The 16,713-nt window shown below is 34.1% G+C and overlaps 1 protein-coding gene across 8 annotated transcripts in view; it reads left to right on the top strand.

Annotated features, from left to right (window-relative positions):
• Positions 1–16,713, top strand: part of magi3b (membrane associated guanylate kinase, WW and PDZ domain containing 3b) — a 248,841-nt gene that overhangs the window by 193,377 nt on the left and 38,751 nt on the right. For all 8 annotated transcript variants that reach the window (XM_073954525.1, XM_073954524.1, XM_017356705.4 and 5 more), the window contains 4 exons: positions 5,515–5,692; positions 10,379–10,458; positions 13,278–13,335; positions 13,416–13,528. In XM_073954525.1, coding sequence (XP_073810626.1) covers positions 5,515–5,692; positions 10,379–10,458; positions 13,278–13,335; positions 13,416–13,528 — 429 coding nt within the window. The remainder of the gene's footprint in view (positions 1–5,514; positions 5,693–10,378; positions 10,459–13,277; positions 13,336–13,415; positions 13,529–16,713) is intronic.

The raw sequence follows: 16,713 nt of genomic DNA, 5'->3' as shown, positions 1-16,713 counted from the left end.
AGAGATGGTTGTGTGTGAAAATCCCAGTAGATCAGCAGTTTCTGAAATACTCAGATCAGCCCGTCTGGCACCAACAATCCTGCCTCATTCAAAGTCACTTAAATAATTTTCTTCCCCATTCTGATGCTCAGTTTGAGCTGCAGCAGATTGTCCTGACCATGTCTACATGCCTAAATGCATGAGTTGAGTTGCTGCCATGTGATTGGCTTATTAGAAATTTGCATTAACGAGCAGTTGGACAGGTGTACCTAATAAAGTGGCCGATGAGTGTATATGATACATAGATTTAAACATGTTACTCACATAATTAAAAAAAGACATTATGCAAGATTGAACTTGATGTGTTAAATCAGTGTTGTTGAATGACTTGTAAAGTTAATATGATTCAACTTACAAAATTAAAGGCAGCAGCTACACTTAAAATATTTAAGAAAATGTGTTTAATTTAACTAATTTTTCAATTTATTTTGTACTCTCAAACCATGATAATGCTACATTTACTGTAGTACCACCATGGTCATTTGTGATTTTTAATAAATGGTTTCTTGTCAGTACATTATATAGCCTCTCTGAGCCCATTGTTTTTGAGTCTAAATGTTTTAAAAAGCAAAGCCCCTTGACACTGTTGTCGTTTCCTGATATGTATTGCTATTAAATATAAGCTGTTGGGTTTGTATGACCATTTGGACTGCTGGTACTGAGTTCTTTACAGCTTTGACAGAATGTGAATCATTATTGCGAGGGAATAGTTGTTGAATATTCGCTGAAATAAGTAATCCCTTGGCTCATGTTAACAGAGTCATTCAATGAGGAGTGTCCTTGCCGCACAATAGTGTCATATTTGCTCTAAAGGCTTTTACCAGTTCAAGTGTGTTTAAAGAGAGGCAAATGGCAGCAAATTACTTACTGCTTTCACGTACAATCATGCTGTTACAAGGATTTGTTTCTTACTGCAGTGTTATGGAAGTAAATTGCTATTCTAAAGCCTTTAATATTGAACATTTTTGTGATGCTGCATCAAATAATGTATATTTAGTCTATTCAGAATTGGATTGTGTAAATCAGATTAGAAATGTAAGTACTATTATTAAGAAGCTTTTATTTATTTAAATAATGTTATTAAATAAATATCATATAAACCTTAATGGATAGTGTAAGAGCCATAATTTGAAAGATTACAATTTATCCATAAAGGGGCTCAAATGCATGTATGAAATACATATATTAACATGTTTAGTGGTGGCACAGTGGCTCAATGGTTAGTACTGTCTACTCACAGCAAGAAGGTCGCTGGTTTGAGTGCCAGCTGGGTCAGTTGGCATTTCTGTGTTGAGTTTGCATGCTCTCCCTGTGTTTGCATGGGTTTCCTCTGTGTGCTCTGGTCTCTCCCACAGTCTTAAAACATGCGCTATAATTGGATTTGGTAAATTAGTTAGGTGTGTGTGTGTGTGTGTGTGTGTGTGTTTGTGTGTGTGTGTGTATAAATGTGAGTGTGTATGGGTGTTTCCCAGTACTGGGTTGCGGGTGAAAAGGCATCCACTGTGTTAAACATATGAATATTTGGTGCATCATTCCTTTATGGTGACCCCTCATAAACCAGGAGACAGAAGGAAAATGAATGAATGGATATGTTTAGTTTGAATACTTTTTTTAATCATTCCCCGTGTTTGTTTGTAATGGTTTGCTCCGCTTGTCATTTGACTGTTTTAACTTATTGTTATAGGGTGCATATGAAAAGAGTTTAAAAGGAAAGTAAGAAGGATAGAGCAACAGTTTTTCATCTGAGTATTCTCATTTGAGTCAATTATTTGTCCAATTGTTTCTATAAATTATAAACTGTTAATTGTTTAAATATGAGATGAGCCCAGGCAAACATGTTTTTTATAATTATTTTTAGGGTTTTTTTTACCTTTTATTGGGTGAAAATTTTGTTGGCTGAATTTAGTTAAAACACAGTTCTTCAACTTTTTAAAATAAGAATTGTCCAGGTTGTTAAGCGTACAATTTTGTGACACAGATTGCAAATGCTCATCAGAATGATGGGTTTGGGAAACGCCAAATAAACAAACTATGTTTGTAACGACAAAATGTGCAACCTTAGTTGGCGAACCATGGTTTTAAGCATCATTTCTTGAAAAAGAAAGAAATAATTCACAGGAGGGGGAATAATTTAGCTGTTTATCATATTTTATCTGGTGTCTTGGAATCTTGGAATGAGAGTAAACTGTCCACCAGAGTCTGTCGAGCGATTCTGATAAACATGAGTGAATGTCACCTCTTCATCTTCCTCTACAAAAGCCTGAATCCAGCATGCCGTCAGTCTCAGAAAGCCTTTGTTAAAGCCTCGACACTCATGGAAATATATTCTCTCATTTCCATGTCAGTGGAACACTCATCCAAGTAAGATTCTGCCTCACAGGTTCTTTAGTTTAATATGTGTCCAAAAATGGTGATTCTACTGTACGCAGCAGTGCATTTCTTCCACTGTGTAACCTGTAATCATCTTTAAGATCACCTTCAGACACTTGTATGTACTGCTAGTCTATATTCTGAATGTGTCTGCCTAACAGGGGCATCCGCAGTGTTATCTATTAAAGTACACGGGTCATGGGGAAATGTTTGTCTGTGTTTTGTTGTCATGTCAGGTGGTTCAGTATATTGCTGTTGTTATTGAGAGTGGTTGCACTGTAGTTTGGTTGTTTTGTGCCTCATTTTGTGATTTCCTGTGCATTTCTAAGCACTTTATTTTCAAACCATCAAAGATGATTTACCCCATGTTTAGATTTGTTTGAACGTTACATTCTCAAATACTTGTCCATTCATTCATTCATTTTCCTTCAGCTTAATTTCTTATTTATCAGGGGTTACCACAGTGGAATGAACTGCCAACTATTACGCCATATGTTTTACGCAGCGGATGCACTTCCAGCTGCAACCCACTATTGGCAAACACCCATGCACTCTTGCATTCACACACACACTCATACACCCCACCCAATTTAGTTAATCCAATTCCAAAACCAGTGACCTTCTTGCTGTGAGGCAACAGTACTAACCACTTAGCCACCATGCCACCCTCAAATAGTTGTATCACAGCCATATATTATCCTATTCTAACAAACCATACATCAATGGTATGTGTAAATAAATTAATGTATAAATCTCAATGACAATAATTTCAACGTACACTTACTGTCCAGGGTCACAAACCCTGTATATACAGTATTTACAGCTGCTGGATATTGGGGAAAATCGTATTGCGATTTTTATTTATTTTTTTTTTTGTGACCCATATTTCAATATAAATATAATTTCAACTTAAACAACTCTACTTGAAAGAATTCACAATTTTACATTGTTTGGGATTATTTTGTATAGGAATACATCTGCAAAATACATAACATAATAATTTGCAAACGGAAAGCAACAGAGGAGTGCAGTGGGTAGCACTATCGCCTCACAGCAAAAAGGTCCCTGGTTCGAGCCGGAACTGTGTCAGTTGGCATTTCTGGGTGCTCTGCTTTCCCATACAGTCCAAAGACATGCGGTACAGGTGGATTGAATAAACTAAATTGTCAATAGTGTATGTGTGAGAATGAGTGTGTACGGATGTTTCCCAGTGATAGGTTGCAGCTGTAAGGGCATCCGCTGCGTAAAACACATGCTGAATAAGTTTGCGGTTCATTCTGCTGTGGCGACCCCAGATTAATAAAGGGATTAAGCTGAAAATAAAATAAAAGAATGAATAAAAACAACTGAACATACATGCTTTGTGGTTTTCTTAGAATCTAACAGCATTAACAGTCCTAACAGAAACTCATGATCAATCAAATGTAAAACAACACTTTATAGACTTCATTGTATAAAAAATTTAAATACATTCCATCTTTGTTAAATCTAAAAATGTTAGAAATTCTTGGTTTAAACTGGCTTAATACCTTAGACACAGGTCTTTAAAACACATCCAAATTAAAATCTCTTACTCTTTAGGGTTAAATTTAGCGTTGACAAATCACGTTCTGAAATGTGGTTCCTCGTTATTATAATCCCAACTCAACACTGCAGATCTTGCGATGTGACTGTTGCAGATTCTCACATTGCAATATTAGTGCTGAAACAATACAGTTGAAGTCAAAATGTCCTGTATTTTTTTTCTTTTTCAAATATTTCCCAAATGATTTTTTAAAAGAGCAAGGGAATTTTCACAGTATTTTTTTATAATATTTTTTCTTCTGGAGAAAGTCTTGTTTGTTTTATTTCGGCTAGAATAAAAGCAGTTTTAATTAAAATTTTTTAAACATTTAAGGGTCAGTAATTTTAGCCCACCAGTAATTTTAGTACACTTATATATATATATATATATATATATATATATATATATATATATATATATATATATATATATATATATATATATATATGTTTTTTTTTTTTTTTTTTTGTACAATACAAACCATCGTTATTCAAGGATTTGCCTAATTACCCTAACCTGCCTGTTAAGCCTTTAAATGTCATTTTAAGGGTGCTTTCACACCTACACTTTTGTTTCGGAACGTATCTCGTTTGCCCAGTTAGCGCGGTTCGTTTGGCATATGTGAACAGGGCAATCGCGCTCTGTTCCGCGCCAAAGTAATCGCTCCGAGATCGCTTGAATTAGGTGGTTTTGGCTCGATTGAAACGAACCCTGGAGCGGTTCGATTGCAGTGAGAAAGCGATCCGATCCTAGCGCGATTATATCACAGTGTTTTATGCATATGTAATAGGCTTACGGCTATATGAAGAGAGAGTTATGAGTAGAGCGGGAAGTTTCGCGAGTCTCCGGATGCCCGCAAACGAGGGATGATCTCCCGGTAATCTTGCATCTCCCTCCCTCAAATAGGCATCGTCGCGCACGCTTCTCACCCCTCCCCACCGTGTCTCTCCTCAGACATGTCGCGCGCGCGCACCCTGTCAATCACCAACCAACCACCACCTCTCCTGACAGCTGAGCGGGACGCTGCAAAATAAACCCTGACACTGACCAATGTAAGGAGAGTTTACTCGCACGTGACTTGTTTTAGCTCTTTTGGTCCGTTTAGAAACTTTGCAGTGTGAAAGCGAACCGCTCCAAGAGCAAAGAGCAACAATGTAACAATTGTAATCTCTGTTTCAGAACAACTGAATCGATTCACAGGTATGAAAGCACCCTAAGTTGAATACCAGTATCTTGATAAATATCTAGTAATTTTTTTTTTACTGTCATCATTGCAAAGATAAAATAAATCAGTTATTAGAAATGAGTTATTAAAACTATTATGTTTAGAAATGTGTTGAACAAATCTTCTCTCCGTTAAACAGAAATTGTGGAAAAAATATGTAATATTTCAGACTTCATCTGTATAGTCTGCAGCCCTGGTCTACAGTTTTCTCTCATGTACCTAAAGCAGGAAAAGATCTTGCTTGCACATCTTCCTACTTTGACATGCAAATTGTTCTCCTGGCTAAGTTTTGCATTGTGCCCTTTCTGTTCCTCAGAGCGGACGGAGGAGTGGAGGAAAGCAGTGCCCAGTTACACTCAGTCCAGCGGTGCAGGAGGCAGCGGCACACTGGAGATCCGCACCTGGAGCTCTTTACCCAGAGACGACAGCCTGGAGCCCCTGCCCTACAACTGGGAGATGGCCTATACAGAGACCGGCATGGTCTACTTCATTGAGTAAGTGTGTGAGGCTGGCTGGACAAGAAGACATATTTAGCCTTTATTAAAGTCTGCATGAACCGAAAACTGCAACTTAAAAAAAAAAAAAGAATATTAAATGGGAAAACACTGACATGCTTTTTTTACTGAGAGCTGATTGGATGTAGTAAAGTAAGCATTTCATTCAGAAAGATCATGGAAAGGGTTTTAAGAGAGTTAATACAATCTAACAGACACTCCCTTCTCACCATTTCTGTTTGTTGTCAAAACTGATGCTTGGAGGGGCGTGGATAAGCATGTTAGCCACTCCCAATACCTCAGACAGAGGTAATCTGAGAACCTAACTGAAAACAAACTTGCATTTTCAGATTTAAATTTTAGATTACAAGGACAAACTATTTATTTTTCTTAGTGACATGCAAAGATGAATTATTCACCACAGAACTGGCGATGTGAGCACATGAGAAATCATATAGTTTTTATTTCATTTGCACTTTAACTGCATACTGGACTCATGTCACTGATTTACTGCATGTTCATAAATAATGAGGGTCGTTTATAGCATCAAGTACAGCATGTTGGAGTAATACTGGAGAAAAGTGCATTTCATTAAAAAAAATTATAACATTTTTATTTATTGCTACTTGATATGAGTCTAATTTCAGTTACTACTTAGAGAATTTGTGATGTGTGTGTATACATACATATATATATATATATATATATATATATATATATATATATATATATATATATATATATATATATATATATATATATATATGACATATTTGTGAACATTACTCTTGTTCGCAAAAAGCTTTTATAACTAAAAGGCTTTTTTGGTCAAATAAAATAATATACATTTAAATGACATTTGAAGAATTAAATGTAAGAAGAAAAAGCAATAATATAAAATTAAATTGAATGTGAAATAATATTACAAATATTTATTAATATAAAAATTGTAAGTATTACTAATAATAAAACAATATAAAATGTATTTATATTTGATTAAATATAAAAATATATAATATTATAAAGAATAAATATGTATAATTAAATTAAATATGGAATTTTTACAAATGTGTAATGAAATTATTAATAATTATTAATATGAAGTAACGTAATATCAATTAAATTAATATGATTATTGTTATTATTATTATTATTATTATTATTATTATTATTATTATTATTATTATTATTATTATTATTAAAATAATAATTATAATTATAACAGTAACATTTATTCATTTATTTAGATATTCATTTTCCTTTGGCTCAGTTTTTTTAATTAACAGGGGTCGCCACAGAATGAACCCTCAACTTATCCAGCATACGTTTTACACAGCGGATGCCTTTCCAGTCGCAACTCAACACCGGGAAACACCCATATACAATCATTCACACTCACACACTATGGCCAATTTAGCTTGTTCAATTCACCAATACCGCAAGTCTTTGGACTGTGGGGCAAACCAGATCACATGGAGATAACCCACGAGAATACAGGGAGAACATGTAAACTCCACACAGAAATGCCAACTGACACAGCGACCTTCTTGCTGTGAGGCGACAGTGCTAACCACTAAACCACCGTGTCGCCCTATATAACATTTAATTGTAAATCTTGAAAAAATAATTCAGGGTCTAATAATTCAGACTTCAACTGTACATACATACACAATTTAAATAAAAATACTATGAAATCATTTGTCAAAAATAATTTTTGTCACTTGAAAAAAAAATTATGAAATGTCTACTAAAAAGAAAAATGAAATCTTAAATAAAAATGCAATATTTTATTACAGCTAATCAATAAAAGAAACAAATACTTATCATTTTCATTTAATTAAATATATAATATTGATATAAACTGGCGCAGTAGGTAGTGCTGTCGCCTCACAGCAAGAAGGTCGCTGGGTCGCTGATTCAATCCTCGCCTCAGTGTGGAGTTTGCATGTTCTCCCTGCATTCAGGTGGGTTTCCTCTGGGTGCTCCGGTTTCCCCCATAGTCCAAAGACATGCAGTACAGGTGATTTGGGTAGGCTAAATTGTCCGTAGTGTATCAGTGTGTGTGTGAATGTGTGTATGGATGTTTTCCAGAGATGGGTTGTGGCTGGAAGGGCATCCGCTGCGTAAAAACTTGCTGGATAAGTTGGCGGTTCATTCCGCTGTGGCGACCCCGGATTAATAAAGGGACTAAGCCAACAAGACAATGAATGAATGAATGAATAAACAACTAAGTTAGTCAAACTATTATTGGAAAAAAAACAATAGTATCTCAGTGACAAATTCAACTCCATTAGAAACTTCTTTTTGTTTACTTCAACTCTTAAAGTTTGTTTAAAAATAGGTTTTCACTCATGTATCGCTGTTTGGTTTGACACGGGATATTGTTTTCCTTGTTTGATAATGGTTTTATTCCATATTGGATTTGGTTCACTAAACACAACACCACAGGATTTACTTTCGTTCATTTCTGTGGTTTGTTTTGCATTTATTATATCACTGTAGTATCACGGTAGAGGGTTTCATTTTCTTTTTATTTATTGCTGAAGGCACTTACAGTAATAATGGGATGCATGCAAGCACGTTGTATATAAATTGTGCATTTTTACAAAGGTTTTATTTATTGTTGTTAAGTTTGCAGCTGAATATTCGCATTGTTTTGTCAGTAATATTTGTGAGCAGTCGTCACGCTTTAGTTTTTTTCTCCTCCATTGCACTGCTGTCAGATTCTATTCAGGTCAAATCTCAAACTCCATCAACGTACTATTGCAATTTCTATTTTCTCAAACGGCATGCTTTATCACTTACTTTCCCCGTCTCGCTGATATCTGATGTTCCTCTCACTCTGGAGGAGTAGCATTGCTTTTAAAAGTCAAGAACCGAGCTGTCAGAACCAAAGAATAAATATAGCCTGCTGTGTGGCCTAGATGCTCTTTAAAGAACAGAGTCAAGCTTGTGTGTGTGTGTGTGTGTGTGCGTGCGTGCGTGCGTGCGTGCGTGCGTGCGTGCGTGCGTGCGTGCGTGCGTGCGTGCGTGCGTACGTACGTACGTACGTTTGGGGTTGCGATCATAAATATTTTATGATTCCAAACATTTTCCAGTTCAGTTTGTCAGACTCATTACTAAAGGCCATTGAAAGTCTTCCCCATTTTTGACCTGCCGAGGCATTCTTTATGCATTTAAATAAGCTGCTCTTCTCGATTTTAGTTTTCTTCTTTTATTAAATGTGTGCGTATAAATTTTTGGAAATTATTTTTCATTTTATTTTTTATGTTTTTTTAGGACATCAACTTAAGCACAATGGAAATTAAATATTCCATTGTCTACTAGGGGAAATAAAATAAGATCAAGACATTTTTATTTAATTTAATTTTATATTATTTTATTTTATTATATTTATATTATCAGCTTTTCTCAGTTATTAGTTAAAATTATTTAGCTGTTATTTTAATCCATTTATTTAAAATGTGTAAATATAATTTTTCAATCCTTTTTCTTTTTTTTTCTTTTTGGATATTCTAGGACATTTAAAAAAATAATAAATTAAATAAAAAATAAAAATTATAAAATAAATAAATAATTATAAATAAAAAATAAATTATTTTAGGACATTAAATTTAACACAATAGAATTCGATATTTCATTGGTCACTTGGGGAAATAAAATAAGATCACGGATATAAATTTTCTTTATTTTATTATATTTTGTTTTGCATTTCGTTTTTTGTTTTATGTATTTTTTAATTTGAAACATATATTCTGCTTTTCTATATTTTTTATATTTCCTATTCTATTCTATATATTCTGTTCTATTTTCTATATACAGTTGAAGTCAGGGTTATTAAGTTATTAATTATCAAAATTATTAAAATTATTTTGTTTTTTTTTTTAAATATTTCCAAAATGATGTTTAACAGAGCAAGGACATTTTCACAGTATATATGATAATATTTTTTCTTCTGGAGAAAGTCTTATTTGCTTTATTTCGGCTAGAATAAAAGCAGTTTTTAAGTTTTTAAAAAACATTTTAAGGACAAAATTTTTAGCCCATTTAAGTTTTTTTTAATACTCTACAGAACAAACCATCGTTATACAATAACTTGCCTGATTACCCTAACCTGCCTAGTTAACCTAATTAACCTAGTTAACCCTTTAAACGTCACTTTAACCTGAATAGTAGCATCTTGAAAAATATCTAGTCAAATATTATGTACTGTCATCATGGCAAAGCTCATATACGATTTAGTACATAAAAAATTTGCAAATTTCCAAAGCTAAAATAATCCTCATTTTAAGTTATTTTATTTTCAAAACAAAAAAAAAAAACATTTACTTTCTTACTGCATTTTTACTTTTAGTTAACCGAGGTCAGTGCAATGACCATAAAACCTAAATTACAGCATCTTTATCAAAAAGCACTAACATTGGATGAATCAACTAATTAATTAATCCTTAGCAATAATGTTAGCATAGATTTTAAGATGACATCTCTCTAATATAACTTATCTGAGTCAACGAGCATTCATTAGTCAGTTCATTGAAGCTGATTAGCTGAAAGAAGTAGCCCGGTGGATTTTAATGAAATAAAAACAAAACAGTCGAGCAAAATTATAGGCTGTTCAGGGGTCTGCAATTTTAACGTCTAAATACACGTCTGCTATCTAATATTATTTTCTATTTTGCTTTATAGCCACAACACGAAGTCGACAACATGGTTGGATCCTCGTCTGGTGAAAAAAGCCAAGCCTCCTGAAAAGTGTGAGGATGGAGGTGAATCTCTGCATGCACACGCTATACCTGAATATGCAAATCAACTATATGACATGCATCTGAGAGTATATGTTCAGTTGCGTTTGGTCAGATGTATGTGGTGTGTACACTTCAACATTCATACTCGAACAGAGAAGATTGCGTAAGCTCATCTGAATGCATGCGCTTCCTCTTCGCTTTTCATTGTAATGAACACACATGAGCACACATGATATCTAATCAAATGTAGACGCTCCTTTTAGGGAGTTTTGATGTCCTGTGCTGTTTGCTCACTGGTGTGTGTGCGTGTGTGTGTGTGTGAAGCTCTCTAGTGCGTGAACAACTTCTTTTTTTCTCCTCATTAGTGTATTTGGGCATAATGTACGTACAGGAGAAAGGACACACACACACACACACACACACACACACACACACACACACAAACACACACAGCAGTGTGTACTTTTTGAGTGCAAAATTATTTATTTGTAAAATTTATAATAATAGTTTTATTATTTTGTATCACTTTACATTATGAAAGTTTAATTTATTTTTTTAATTTTGTTTTATTCTACTTTATATGCCCAGCATGAATGGGTACTCCCCCTACAACTCTCTCTTTTAAATTAATATATAATACATATTATTTTGTATGATATTCCATTTTAATGTTTTTTTTCTGGATGTTATTACAGAATATATTTCATTATATGTAATTATTTTGTATGACAGTAAATTGTTTAATTTAATTTAACTTAATTTAATTTTATACATTTTTATTTTTATTTTATTTTGTCATTCATTCATTTTCTTTTCGGCTTAGTCCCTTTATTAATCCAGGGTCGCCACAGTGGAATGAATCACCAACTTATCCGGCACGTTTTTACGCAGCGGATGCCCTTCCAGCTGCTACCCATCTCTGGGAAAAATCCATACACACTCATTCACACTCATACACTACGGACAATTTAGCCTACCCAATTCGCCTGCATTGCATGTCTTTGAACTGTGGGGGACACCGGTGCCCCCGGAGGAAACCCACACGAATGCAGGGAGAACTATTATATTATATTATATTATATTATATTATATTATATTATATTATATTATATTATATTATATTATATTATATTATATTATATTATATTATAGTTTGTAGTTCTTTCTGTTCCTAAAGATGTTAAAGATGACAAACTCTCTCTTATTTGAATGAATATAACTTTTTAATTAGACTCTTTTGTTTCGATGCATCAAAATATATTGTCTATATTCACTCATTTATGTTGTATGCGGTATGCTGTATGTATCTTTATGCACGATCGCCTCACAGTAAGAAGGTCGCTGGTTCGAGCCTCGGCTGGGTCAGTTGGCGCATTTCTGTGTGGAGTTTGCTTGTTCTCCCCATGTTGGCATGGGTTTCCTCCAGGTGCTCCGGTTTCCCCCACAGTCCAAAAATATGCGCTATAGGTGAATTGAATAAGCTAAATTTAAAGGGCATCTGCTACATAAAACTTATTCTGGATAAGTTGGCGGTTCATTCTGCTGTGGCAGCCCCTAATAAATAAAGGGACTAAGCTAAAATGAATGTGTGTGCGTGTGTGTGTGTGTATCTTTTATCTTTGTTCTAACTTTCCATCTATCTATCGTTCTAACATTCTATCTGTTAGATCATCCCTTTGGCCATCTATCTATCTATCTATCTATCTATCTATCTATCTATCTATCTATCTATCTATCTATCTATCTATCTATCTATCTATCTATCTATCTATCTGTCTGTCTGTCTGTCTGTCTGTCTGTCTGTCTGTCTGTCTGTCTGTCTGTCTGTCTGTCTGTCTGTCTGTCTGTCTGTCTGTCTGTCTGTCTGTCTGTCTGTCTGTCTGTCTGTCTGTCTGTCTGTCTGTCTGTCTGTCTGTCTGTCTGTCTGTCTATATATTTATATATATATATATATTTTTTTTTTAACTGTATGTACTTTACATAATTGAGTAATTATTTCCATGCATTGCTTAATCTGAACATTAAAAATTGGTAATTTGTAAATTTAATTTTCCCTTTTTTCTGCTACAAAACAAATTTCTGCACCAAATAGAAACTCACATTTTACTCACTCTACCTTGCTTATTTTATATTAACCAGTTAGCTAGTAAACCTTCTTCTTTTATTATTATTTTTAATTTATAACAGTTTTTAAGCACAAAAAAACATTTATACAATCTGTAAAAATGTTTATACAAATGATAACCAAAAAAAATTTCTTAAAAAAGTAAAATAATTTAAAATAATAATAATTAAAAAAATAATAATAATAATAAAAACAGTTAATCAAAATATTCGTTCATTCATTCATATATTCATTTACTTTTTGGCTTAGTCCCTTTATTAATCTGACATTGCCACAGCGGAATGAACCGCCAACTTATCCAACATATGTTTTACACAGCGGATGCCCTTCCAGCTGTAACCCATCTCTGGGGACACGCCTACACTCTCATCCACAAGCGATATTCTTGCTTTGAGGCAACAATACTACCTATTCCGTCACAGTGTCGCCCTTCATTAAAACATGCACCATATAAAATAAATGATATACACAATCAAATTTTACTTGGTCAAACTATTGAGTAAGACTTCTTTTTACAAATTCTCCAACCTTGTACTTTCTGGAAAGCAAAGTATCTTCTGAAAGCAAAGTTTGTTTACATCGGAAAGATAAAAAAAAGTGATGTCTTATGAAATGCAGCTCGCTGTTGTTAATGATGTTGCATCAGCTAGAAGCGTCTGTGTATGTGTTTGTGGATTTGCATTTAATCTCAATCCTCTCATTCCCGGATCATCAGAGCTTCCATACGGATGGGAGGAGATTGATGACCCGCAGTACGGCACATATTATGTAGAGTAAGTGTAATGGTATGATCGTATCTGCATGTGTGCTCTGTTTCTAAATGAACATTACAGTATAATCTTTCTCTCTTCAGTCATATTAACCAGAGAACCCAGTTTGAGAATCCAGTCGTAGAGGCCAAGAGGAAACTGGGTCTGGACACTGCAGTGGCGACTCAAACCCAACAGAGGGCAGCACCTCCTCCAGGTACATCAACAATACTCACTTTTAAAGTGACAGTTCACACAAAAGTCAACATTCTGTTAGTATTTATTCATCCTCCACATGGGTTTCTTTCTTCTGTTGACAAACACAACACAATGGAGATATAGAGAAGGTAAAAAAGACAGCCATTGACTTCTATAGTATTCTTTGTTCATAATATCGATGCCAATTGATAGTTTCAAGTCCTTAAAACCGTCATGCGCCTGTCAGAGGTACAATTTGTCAATGTTTGCATCTATCTTGTGGATATTCCTCAGCAATTTATTCACTGATGATGGCATTATAGTGTGTAAGTGTCTGTATATTTATATTTGATGTCGGTTTCTTTTGCTTAGATGAATATTTGCTGGTAGGAAAAATCTATTCGTTCTCTTTTGCTATTTATACTTTCACCTTGCAATTCAGTTTATTTGTTTATTTGTTTATTTATAAATCACTTTAATTGCACTTAGAAATTAGAATAGAAACTGTATAAAAAGCATATAAAAGTACTGACAGTATATTATATTCTGAGGCCCTATGGCTCTGAAGATTGTAATCCACAACATTTCACACAGAAATACATTTTTTTCTACAAATAATTTGAAAAAAATTTACTTTGTCCAGGTTCTTTGCATTATTTTGCAAATTATGGAGTCATAAAAAGAGATTCACAAAATCTTGACTCTAAAGTGTCAGAGTAAAATGTTGTGTGCGTGTATACACACTCACACACACACACAGTTGAAGTTAAAATTATTAGCCCCCATATTTTTCTCCCCTATTTCTGTTTAATGTAAAGAAGAGGTTTTTCAACACAGTTTTAAACATATTAGTTTTATTAACTTATATATTTTATCTTTGCCACAATGAAAGCACATAATATTTGACTGGATATTTTTAAAGTCACTTCTATACAGCTTAAACATTTAAAGGCTTAACTAGATTAATAAGTTTAACTAAGCAGGTTACGGTAGTAGGAAGTTATTGTATAACGATGGTTTGTTCGTTAGACTATTGAAATATAATAGCTTAAAGGGGCTAATAATTTTGACCTTAAAATGATTTTTAAAAAAATGTAAAAACTGATTTTATTCTGGCTGAAATAAAGCAAATAAGACTTTCTCAAGAAAAAAAATATTATCAGACATACTGTGCTGTGAAAACTTCCTTGCTCTGTTTAACATCATTCGGGAAATATTTAAAAAAGAAAACAAAATTAAAATACACACATTCTTGATATGCAAGTCCCATCTCACCCTCAAAACACTGCAATTATATGGTATAAATACAGCACTGAAACATTCAGTCACTTACCTGTTTTATAATGATTTGATCAGCTGTAGTTTGAAAATATGCTGATCTTTTCTCCTCTAAGGGCTTATTTTGCGGTCACTATAGCCATCTTATGGATGGACATCGTCAGCTGTCTTTCATTCTGCTCTTCTCAAAGACAGGCTGATGGATGCCGACACGCTGTCTCTCAGAAATTATAAATATTTTAAACAGACACTATCTTTATAAATAATCTGTAATGTAAACAACTACATTCTTGAGTAAAAAGCCTCAAAAGCACATCATGTTGTCCAACAGCTGCAATATTTGTCAAACTGTAGTAGTTGATTGGTCTGTTGTCACTCTGTGTGGGCGGAGTAGGGTGAAGAGGCTGTACGAGTTCTAATATTGCAGAATATCGCACAGCTATCAGCCAATCAGATTCAAGAACCAGACAGAATGTTGTATATATTATATTATATTATATTATATTATATTATATTATATTATATTATATTATATTATATTATATTATATTATATTATATTATATTATATTATATAGAATTATATTACGTTGCAATTCATTTTATTGCCGACAAGGAGCTTGTGTTTATAAGCATGCAAATGTATTATTCTCCCTTCCTGTTAAATTTTGTCTAACCCATATGTCCTAAAACACACCCCCTTTCACTTACAGAGGGAGTGATTCATTTGTTAATGAATCTCCATTATGAATGATTCATGTGAACTATTGATATCCCTGCATCTCAATGTTCATACATTGTTGAATGACTTTCGTCCTGAGAGCACTGTACCAATATGGTGGCAGTAATGACGCACGCTTGATTATTTTTCTAATGATATAAATTGTAGTTGTCTGAATATTAATTACGAATAACAAATGTAGCAGGGCATTAAATCACTGTTTGTTTCTTTGCATTTTAACTTTAACTAAAAAATCATGCGTCTCCTCACGGTTTGTGTCTCATTATGTGAGCCGACTGACAACAATTGTTCGCTCCCCTCCTTTTCCTCTGCTCTGCTGGCCACGCCCACTCCTGCCTCTGATCATGGAGCTCCACGCCCATTATGATGCATCTTCTGAAAAAATTCTGAGGTAGACTTGAACTGAAAGTGGGGGGTGTCATGGCCCTTTAAGAGAAAAATCTAAGATAATACAGTACATTTTAAGCATATTTTAGCCAAGAGCTATTTTCGTAATCTAACTGTATACTCCATGCACATTTTTTAAAGAGACAGTTTTAGTTTTTTTTCTTCTCTTGAATACAAAAGAAGATACTTTGAAGAATGATAGAAAGATTTTCAACATTCTTTTGTGGTCATCACAACAAAGAAACAGTTTGATTTGTGCATGGATGATTTTCGGGTGAACTATCCCTTTATTCGCTGCAACACAATTACATCACAATGTCATTTAGCAGCTTTTAGCAAGAAAGCGACCTGCCTTTAGCATGAACGCAACACAGGTTGTCAACACTGTTTAAATGAACAGCAAAGACACTCGGCATGATTGAGTTTCAAACAAACAGTGTGCTCGCTGTGTGAATGATTGTGTATGTGTGGACAGAAAGATAAGATTAAAGAAACTGTGAGTCATCTGCCATTCTCAATATGATGAATTAAAGATTCTTCCATTACACCGGATGCATTATAGATGTGAAAAACCCAAGGAGGAGAGAGTGCTGTTTTAGGGTGGATGGATGGGGGTATAAATGTTATAGAGATTGCTTCACAGGGTGCATTAACATAAAAGACAACATTAGCATCCATCATGCATTCACACATCGCCTCTCTTTGATCAGCGGCTCTCTGAAACACGCCTTTACATTCATTCGCTATTTCTGGACACGCTGACTCTTGTCCATTCAGGCCAGTGAATCCATGTCTACT

Source organism: Danio rerio, chromosome 6 (assembly GCF_049306965.1).
Source record: "Danio rerio strain Tuebingen ecotype United States chromosome 6, GRCz12tu, whole genome shotgun sequence".
NCBI lineage: Eukaryota > Metazoa > Chordata > Actinopteri > Cypriniformes > Danionidae > Danio > Danio rerio.
Note: the sequence above shows the minus strand (reverse complement) of the source record. Positions and strands in the feature narration are given on the sequence as shown.